At 35.0% G+C, this 9,862-nt stretch overlaps 1 protein-coding gene across 4 annotated transcripts; it reads right to left on the bottom strand.

The window, feature by feature from the left end:
• Nucleotides 1-208: 208 nt before the first annotated feature.
• On the bottom strand, nt 209-9,190 carry LOC133700219 (CLP protease regulatory subunit CLPX3, mitochondrial). Of its 4 annotated transcripts, none has more exons than XM_062123762.1 (15): nt 8,525-9,190; nt 5,773-5,834; nt 5,465-5,565; nt 5,238-5,321; nt 4,723-4,769; nt 4,570-4,644; nt 4,409-4,486; nt 3,832-3,894; nt 2,928-2,998; nt 2,735-2,834; nt 2,460-2,564; nt 2,099-2,161; nt 1,862-1,984; nt 1,362-1,505; nt 209-520 (listed from the first exon to the last, which is right to left on the bottom strand). In XM_062123762.1, the coding sequence occupies exons 1-15, from the start codon at nt 9,110-9,112 to the stop codon at nt 455-457; spliced, it is 1,770 nt and encodes a 589-aa protein (XP_061979746.1). In that variant the 5' UTR covers nt 9,113-9,190; the 3' UTR covers nt 209-454. The 4 variants fall into 4 exon arrangements, with proteins under 4 accessions (XP_061979746.1, XP_061979747.1, XP_061979749.1 ...); XM_062123763.1 differs by having other exon boundaries at nt 1,371-1,505; XM_062123765.1 differs by having other exon boundaries at nt 5,773-5,818; nt 8,525-8,663.
• Nucleotides 9,191-9,862: the final 672 nt, after the last annotated feature.

Here is a 9,862-nt window from a genome sequence, read left to right as displayed (position 1 = left end):
TCTTTGATGAAACCAAAAAAAAAAAAAAAGCCACAAGCTTTCTCCTCCCTTTTGTTTTCTCTTCTCCAACTCTTTTTCTTTCTCTCCTCTTTTCTTCATGTGTATTTCTTTTTATAGTACAAGATGCTATTAAAAATATGTTTCATTCAAATATACATTAAAATATTTTTTTTTATTATATCAACACACCAAAATCATAAAAACACCCTAAAAAAAACATCAATTTAATATTTTTTCAACCAAACACAAAAACAAACAGTGCTGAATCATCTTTTTCCCGAGGTTTCTCTCATCCCAGCCACCAGAATGTATAATTTTCATTTTGGGTGGGGTGCATCTCGCTTTAAGAGAAGAACATGAAACAAGAGCTTGAGAAAAAAATCCATTTGCCCTAGTGATTGTAATGTTTACATATTGGCGTTATGTACACATGGTAAATTAGTTAATGACATGCTCAAGGCCCTTGAGCAAGGTTCTGGCTCACCCTGCATTTCTCCATGGGCAGCCCCACCACCTCTTCCTGCAAGGAAAAGTTTAATTTGGAAGTAATTCAACACACCAGGAAGTGCTCCTGGATGGCATTTTAAAAAAGGACTAACATAATTATGAAGCTGAAAGTATCATCAGCATAACAGATTCATCACTGTATATAGTTCAACAACACCAGCATAGAACGAGTCCGTTTGGCATGGCTTTTGACATAAAAATGAGTTAAATTTGAAGTATGTTAGGTAGAAAATGATTCGATGTAACTATTATGAAGAAAAAAAGCTAGTATAAGTTGGAATACATATATCAAAAGTTTCAAATTTAACTTTTGATTAAATCAAAATTTTGAGTCAATTTTGTAACGAACTTTTGATTTAAGTCAAATTATTTCTAACCAAACATGATTCCCACTTTTCTTTTAGTCAAAAGTTAAAAACTAACTCAAAACTGAAATCCAAAAGTCATGCCAAACATAACCTAACATAATCTTGATAAAGAACTTTTGCATCAGATCCTCTCTCTCATTTTCTTTCCATTAGTTCAAACCACCCAAAAAATTGAGGAGAAATTAGGATCTTTCATCATATTCCCTTTTCTTTCCCTCCCTATTCTCCCCTCTCAAACAGGCAGTGTAGAAGCTTGTTCTTTTATTTACTGACAGCAGCCATATTGATGAACACTAAGGCCTGATCTCAAAGGAGAAAAAAAATCCAGTCTCCAAATAATGACATCAAGGGTAGAAGAAAACCTAGTTTGGCATAAAGAGCATGCCAAACTGAGGAGGATATTGAAAAACAGACAACGAGGATAGAAGAAAAGCCTAGGTTGACAAAATAGGTGGGGCAGGAGAATTGTGTTTTAAACTCCTTTACCTTTCTCACCTGCAATTTATGCTCCAGTGCACTGTCTCCATGGATAATTTTTGCTCCGCATCCCCGTGTATCCATCAAGCCTACAGCCTCTTCATCGACCAAAACAGCAGTTATGCAATTAGATTGTGACTTGTTTTCTGGAGTCTGTGCACCAAGAGGATAAGTGTCAAGAATAGAAGTTCGTACCTTAATTTTGTTTCCCTATGTCTACTTTTCCTACTTTAAATTGGTAGCTTAACCAGTTTCATCAAAATGTCACTCCCATAACTCATTGCAAATACTGATATGTTGTCAATCACAACTTTCAGAAAAAATAGAACCTAGCACTGCCAATCATTTCACCTTCCATATCAAGGACACGAGGTCTATTAACTCTCTTTCACAGAGAAAGTATGTAAACTCAACTTTGTGAAGCATCAATAATTGACATCCAAGGAAATGCAATAAAAATAAAAGGTGAATCAAACTTTGACCATATACTCAGATCTATCAATGTATACCTCAAACATTGCTTCTGTCAGGATGTTTTCCAATATGGCTCTTAAACCTCGGGCCCCAGTGTTCTTTGCCATTGCTTTCTTCGCAATCAATCTCAATGCATTCCCCGTAAAATGTAAATTAACCTGAATTATTATAGGTATAACAAGTTAATACTATTTTGGTAAATTACCAAGTTGCTATTGACAAGGCTTGTCTCGTCAACATCAGTCACTAGGAAAGAAGGGACGCAAACTTACATTGTTCATATTGAAAATCTTCTTATACTGTTTACCAAGAGCATTTTTTGGCTCCATGAGGACCTGTAGCACAAAAACCATGCACATCCTTGTAATTGACAAAATGACAACATAAGGTAGACAGTGAAATAGAATCATCAGTTTCAACGTTCCAAGTCTTCTTTTGTTTGTTGCATGGTAAATAAAATACTATCATTCACTTATAAGTGAATGAGGAAACAAAAGAAAGTTCAAAGGAAATTTGAGTACTCCTTTATATCTCTGCATGCTAACAAAGCAGATTCATTTTCTCAACAAGAATACCAGAACACCAAACAAGAATCAAAAGAATAACAAATGTCATCAGAAAGACAGAACACACCTGAACAAGTTGGTCCTCATTTAAAGCTAATAAGCTTGCTAAAACAGGAAATCGTCCAACAAATTCAGGAATGAGGCCATACGCAACAAGATCACCACTTTCTACCTGCAAGTCCAACAAAACTTGAGGCTTCCTACTCAAACAATTGAAGACCATGGATCCAGTGCATATTTGTAATAGAATAACTCATAATAACATCAAGCCAGGAAATAGAAAGTATAACACCATAAAAGAATACATCTGTTTCTTTAAGCATTTTGGGTTTTGGTTCTCACAGATTCCAGCAGTGACGACGTCACCATTGCATTAGTTATTGCACCAGCCCTCATGTTTGCACGAACTGGTGCTCCAAAGCCAATAGAAGCATCTTGTCGTCTGGGAAAGAAAAGACAATTCTGATCTATCAAACTAAGCAAACTTTGGCAAACAAATTCTATTAACATACATCACCTAGAAAATGAAATTTACCGTTCTGAAATGGTTTTCTCCAAATTTACAAATGCCCCACCACATATGAAAAGGATGTCTTTTGTATCTACCTGCCACCATAAAAACTGAGTTATAAGATGCACAAGATAGTGATATTAACGACCAGGAAAACAAAAGCAGAGACAAGGAATGGTCCTCAGGTTGGTATGCAGGAAAAAAAAGACAAGAAAACAATGAAGTATTAGTTGATTGACATTCTTAGAGCTTCTTCAGCATTGGGCATAGGCCTCAGTTTTGTCTGCAAGAAAAGCCATTACGAATCCTGATAACTTGAGGAATTGGTCAAAGAAAAAGAAGAGAAAAGCAAGCATTAAGGACCTCCATGATGACATAAGACAAGAAGTACACTCAGAATAAAATCACCAAGTTATGTTTTCTCCTCTTAGTCCTTTGGTTGGAAGAAAGAAGCAGCAGCTATATATTTACTCGTTCTCCTTTTTTATTCTTTAGCCTGGGAGAATCACCCCACTCCCATCACAATATTTTCAAATTTAATTTAACAATAAGGTACAAAGTATTCATCCCAAGCAGCATATCAAACAACGGGAGAGCATATACCAAACCAAAATGAATTTTTCAGGTTTTCATTCAGACTAGAGCAACAAAAGCGGTAATTTTACCAAACCACCTGTACTGGATATTTGACATTTTGAATGTTAAAATGCCTAATTGAATATAAAATACCAATATTCCTCAATAAAAGAAATATCGAACAAAATTATGTTTCCCAGACATGATCAACACTGAGCATGTCAGCGTAGATAAGTTTCTATTCAACAACTTGCCAAGCAAAATCAAGCACAATTTGGAAGTTGCATACACATGCACAGAAACAGAAGGATGCCTGGGCGAACACAACCAAATAGCTTTAGGCCTAGTATACCTGGATTGTATCACCACGAGGATGCTTCCCAGGTCCTTTATCAGGAACTGGAACATTTACTGCCTGGAAAAGGAAATATTAGATCATATAAAACCAGATGAAAATAAAATCAAATTTTTCAAACAAGAAATCTCCAGTGGAACATATTCAATAATACAAATACCTAAGACAGATAATTTGGTAATTATCAGTAAGCTACCTAACACTATGCTGTCTCTTCCACAAATTTTTAGTATCACAATGTTGTAATACCTAAGACAAACTAAGCCAAGTGCAACAATGCAAACAGTGGGAAAATCGCTATTGCAAAAACTTTGAGAAAAAAATTCCCCCCACGTTGAACATATTCTAAGATTTTAAATTTCAATCATGCTTGCATATTAAATTAGGGATAAAACATCCAATAATACAAATTTGACTTTCTTCCCAAGCTCAATTCATCTAAAACTAAGAGGTGCAAAATCAAAGAAAGAAATTAGTAGATTAACTGTGAACAGCATAATTCTACAAGTTCAACCAGATAGTATAGCTAATAAGAGTAAGAATTCTTTAACTGAGAAATAAATGGTTCACTCACGGTTCCTTCCAACATTTTCAACAATGCCTGTTGAACACCCTCTCCAGACACATCTCTTCCAATGCTGGAACTCCCGGCCTGCACACAACTTGAGCAGTTATCATACACTGTGAATCAAATTATAGATGAAGGCAGAATCCACTTGTCAACAAATCATAGACCTTCATGGTTATTTTGTCAACTTCATCAATGTAAACAATCCCTCGTTGAGCTGCTTCTACATTGAATTCAGCTACCTAGATTGCCAGCTAGAAAAAAGGTTATCCAAGATGAACACAAGCAAAAAGTTGTAGCCAAAAGCTGGCAAACCATACCACTAGTAGCTTATATAATATTGATTCCACATCTTCTCCAACATAACCTGCCTGGAGTGAGAAATGGGGAGTCAGAATTTAAAAGTCGAATTTAGCCAAGTAACTGGATAAAGCTTTCACAAACAGCATCAACATCCTTTTAATATATATGGTGTAGTACACTGAGTAGAAATTCCATCCCTTTTCTTTGTTTATTTTTTGCAGAGAAGAAGTTCAGAAAAGTAACACTAAGCCCACAAATCATATGCTCCATGTTCATATCATAAACAAATATGAGCAATGCCCAGTTCATTTAAGATTTTTCTAACCTAACATAGCTCCAACTTATAGGAATTACTTTGATTTCAAGATGGAAAAGGAATCTGAATATACAACTTACCAAGACCAGCACGAGTATTAGAGTGGAAGCAAAGGAAAGGAAAGCAATTTAGACAAGGGTATGTAAACAAACAGCACCAGAAATGACATTAAAATGTGGAGAATGTGAAGATACAGAACTGTGCAACGAAATAAACTTGCCTGTGTTAGCGATGTTGCATCAGCAATGACAAAGGGTACATTCACAATACGAGCTAGTGTTTTTGCCAGTAATGTCTTCCCTATCCTTAGAATCAAGGTAAAATTACATGAATAAGAAAGCAGTCAATCTTGGTAGCAGGTTTGCAATTGTGCCTTCAGAAGAATAATGATTTAGCTATGTGCAATAACCAAACCATAAAAGCATGAACAGCATTTGTCATACCTGAGCCAGTGGGACCCATCAATAGTACATTGCTCTTATCTAACTCAATAAACTCGTTCTCATCATTCTCACCATCACTGTGACTCCAGGGTGCATGTGACCTAGTATCGCAAAGTATGTGATAAGTAAAGAAGCATCAAATAGACAAACATCTGACTTTGATAATCACAACAGCCTAATCATAACTGTCAATTAACATTAAGAATGATATTGAAAAGAGCATTCAATGTGATATCTGAATAGATGATCGAGTAAAAAGCAATAAAAACCCCAAACCAATTCCAATAGAAAGAACATGAAAAACTAACTTTTTCTGCTTGGAGGCATGATATATCCTCTTGTAGTGGTTGTAAACTGCCACAGAAAGCACCTGATATATTATAATAGGTGTCAAAACAAACACCAAACGTGGAGAAACTAATATATATCTGTAATACAAAACTAGATTCAGATCCATCAAAATAAACTTTCATTCCTTTTCATTTAGTTGCAAAGAAACAGAAAAAAAATTCAATATTTAAAAGTGCAAAAACTTTAGAGCTTTCATTTACTTGATTCCAGAAATAAACAATCATAAATGAACTCAGATTGACTAACAAATTCACAATAAGATTGATGTATGGGAAATTCACCATGAGCTATGATACCAGGTGGAGAAAAGAGCTTGAGGAAGATGAAAAAGTGAATAAATGGGGTTGAACAATGACTCTAAGCTAGGAAAACAACCGTGCCTACATTTCTACATCTAGACACAAAATTCAAACTAGCAGATGATAAGATCTACACGGTGGCAGATTTTCTACCAGGGCTGCCAGCATGTGATTTCTATCCCTAGTGCTAAATAATGATTTTATTGAAGCAAACTCAGACCACTTGACGTCGGGAGAAAAGATAAGATAGCTAACATACCCAAAGGCTAGTTATCTGGGCTGAACAACCAAGAAAAGAGAACAAACTCTAGTTATCTGGGCTGAATAGCAAGGAAAACAGAACAAACTCCTTATAAAATTATCAAAATATCAAAGTTGGTGTTTATTACAACAGTAGCAGCCCTTAAATACTACTTAAAACCCTAGATCCTTGTAGGAAAAGGATTCCTAGTCTTATTCCACAAGTAAAACTACTTATCTTATAAAGGAAATACTTTAAAAAGTCGCATGCTAATCACATGACCCTAGATCAATTAACCCTGAAATAATAAATATTCTAAAGAAAGCTCATGCGTCATTCTCCTTAGGGTGGAAGAAACCAGTCCTCAAGTTGAAACCATTCTCACTTCGATCTCATGGATATTCAACCAAAACTCTCGGACCCATTTTCTTTTTTCTTTCTTTTTCCTGTTCAGATGTATAGCAATTCTAGATATAAGCTTTAGTCTCTTCACATTAAATTTTGAAAAAGAAACATCAATTGACAGCTTATTTCTTTTTCACTGACTTCTACAGTAATGAATTGCAAACCTCAAACTTGCTTTGCAACATGTGTTGTATTCATATCGTCCCTGAACAAATTTGCCATTGTGATAATAGCAAACTTGTAATCAAAAGTATCAACATTGCCTAAATCAACAATTTTCTTTTGTTGAGCAACTTCCATGTTTTCTTTGCACTTAACCTCTAGCTTATTAATGAGGATATCATTGATGACATTATCGCTACTATTACTTTCATTATTAATGACATAATTAACATCATAATTGTCATCAAAATAAAAATCATATATTGGTGGAGAATCCCAATCACAATTTATCTCGTCAGAGAATGGTGAAGAACTCCACTCTTTCTCAACAAATAGTGCTTGTTGCTCTTCAACTCTCTTCCTCCACTAAAGTGCAGTGTTTTTTCCCTCTTCCAGTCCACCTCACGCCATATGATTTATGGCTCCAGTATCATGAAAAGAGTCTTGATCTTTATGACTACCTTTCGGTATGTCTAAGGGATTATGATCACCTTCCAAAGTCTAATTTCAAACAGGGTTAATACCTCTTGCTTGAGTTAGTTTAGCATCCTTCGCAACTCCAACATCTCTTGGTTTTGGTTGAACCTAGGCACTCTCACTCACTTGGATGCCATCACCAAAATCAGGATTGATTTTAGGCTTTTATATCAACTGACGTAGGGAGAAAAGACAAAAGATGGCTAGAGATAGCTAACACAGCTAAAGGATAGTTTTCTTGGGCTGAACAACCAGAAAAGAGAACAAACTCTTTATAAAGTTATCAAAATATCAAGGTGGTTGTTTATTATCGCAGTAGAAACCCTTAAATACTAATTAAAACCCTAGATCCTTGTAGGAAAAGGATTCCTCGTCTTGGTCCGCAAGTAAAACTACTTGGCTTATAAAGGAAATGCTTTAAAAAGTCAAGCTAATCACAGGACCCTAGATTAATCAAGTAACCCTGATATCATAAATATTCTAAAAAAAGTCACCACTTATTGACTACACAAGCATTCATGTGATCTTTGGCATGATTGTCATAGTTCCATGAGCTGGTTGTTGACCAAGAAGGCAAAATTACGCAATTTAAATTCAATGTTAGGGAGAGATTTCGGATTTCCTGACAAGCAGCACACTTGGGAGTAAAATTGTTACAACTCCCTCTAAAGAGCTCCGATTCTCGCACCATTTGAAGCATTGGAAACTAGGCACGCGTACCTTTCTAGTCATGGATAGATTGCCTAGTGTTTTCTGTAGAATTAATACAGTTTTTCCTTTAAATTAATCCTAAAATTTGGGCCTTTTACGTGAGTTTTCAGCTGTCCTAAACCTTGTTTGGCACCATTTATCCCAACTTCATTTTTCTATGTAAAATTTTCATTTACCAGGAATGCTCCTCTATCAAGCTATAAAATTAGCAATTCAACAACACTATGATGTTAATAACTGCAACAAGTTTTACAATCACAAGAAAAACCACACATGTAAAGGCAATTCGCAAAACATCAATAAAAACTCCACTAGTTTCAACTGTAAAAACAAACTCGATCATTGAAAACCCTTTTGTACAAGTTACCACTAAGTACACAAATTCAACACGAAAGAGAAGAAAAAAAGGCAAACCTTTTTGGCTTTGTCCTGACCAATAACAAACTCATCGAGCCCTTTACAAATCTCTTTAGGCGTAGGCAACTCTCTCTCCAACCCCCCACTGCCATCTCCACCACTAACTTCCTCCGCGTTTCTCCCACTTTTACCACATTCTTTCTCAATAATCCCCTCTACATCCTTACAGTTATTATTATTATTATTATTATTATTATACAAACCCTTAACCCTACCAAGTTCAATGAAGTTCCCCTGTAGAGGCTCCAACTTAAACGGCCTAAAATAAAACGCTGTTTTGCAAGTAGGACAGAAATTGACGGCTTGATAGATACCGGTTTCTCGTCCGGTAATTGATAAAGGCCGGTTCGAGAATAGGACCGGCATATGAGAGGTGCATCGAGGACAGTTAACGTCAGCCTTGATGTAGTCGTAGTCTGTTGTAGTCTTGTCGCTTAATCGCCGAATAAACCCTAAACCTAGGGTTTTTGTCGATGTTTGTGAGAGAATTAGGGGTTTTGTTGGTGGCGAAGTGAAAGTTTTGGTGGTTAGGTGTTTGAGTGCGGTGCTTGCGATGGCTTTGGAGTGTTTGAGAAGCGAAAGCATGATGGTTAACGTGGTGGTCGTGGTGGAGCTGACAGAAGCTAAGGAAACAGGCTCCAGTTTTACCTTTAATGCTTTTCTTTGTTTTTTTTATTTTATTTTTAGAGAAATTTTTCTTATTTTATTTTTATTTTTAAGTTAATTGAAACTTTTTCAAAACAAGAATTCAAAATAAAAAAAGAATACGAATGAAAGTTTGTCGGTAATAATAAAATTGCTTCTTATTCATTAAATCTTTGAAGTGCATATTGAGACAGCATAGTTTCATCGTTTAATTAAAACAATAACCATTTTAACTATTCATTCTATCGAACGACCGACCAAATTAATTAATATACCCAGTTGGTCAACCGATTTAAAACAAAATCATGCATTTTTATTGGTTATCATTTGTTTATTTATTAACTTTTAGTGAAGCATTTATCATTATTTATTTTCATGAATAAACGACATTTCTACCGAATATTTGATAGATTTTCCTATAATTTTAGATATATCAAATTATCAACAACTTCTTTTGTATCACAATTTACATCATAGTTATAGACTCATAGTTCAACTATCCTAGACTTTATTTCACGTATTTTCGTGATTCAAAAATTTTACAAATAATAAACAAATACAAAATATTATACAGGTTTATCGAGAAACATTATAAATTAGATTCATGCATTCTAATTTATAATGTACTAAATAAAATTCATAATATTATAATAGTCTAATAAGTAATTTTTTTCAAAAATGATATGTACA

This window comes from Populus nigra, chromosome 7 (genome assembly GCF_951802175.1).
Source record: "Populus nigra chromosome 7, ddPopNigr1.1, whole genome shotgun sequence".
Classification (NCBI taxonomy): domain Eukaryota; kingdom Viridiplantae; phylum Streptophyta; class Magnoliopsida; order Malpighiales; family Salicaceae; genus Populus; species Populus nigra.
Note: the sequence above shows the minus strand (reverse complement) of the source record. Positions and strands in the feature narration are given on the sequence as shown.

Excerpts from the sequence above, each read along its gene's own strand:
- LOC133700219 (XM_062123762.1), bottom strand. The coding sequence starts at position 9,112 with ATGCTTTCGCTTCTCAAACACTCCAAAGCCATCGCAAGCACCGCACTC. Across the intron at positions 4,487-4,569 it reads TTGACAAAATAACCATGAAG|GCCGGGAGTTCCAGCATTGG; the intron begins GTCTATGATTTG and ends AGTTGTGTGCAG. Across the intron at positions 2,999-3,831 it reads CTCGTGGTGATACAATCCAG|GTAGATACAAAAGACATCCT; the intron begins GTATACTAGGCC and ends TTATGGTGGCAG.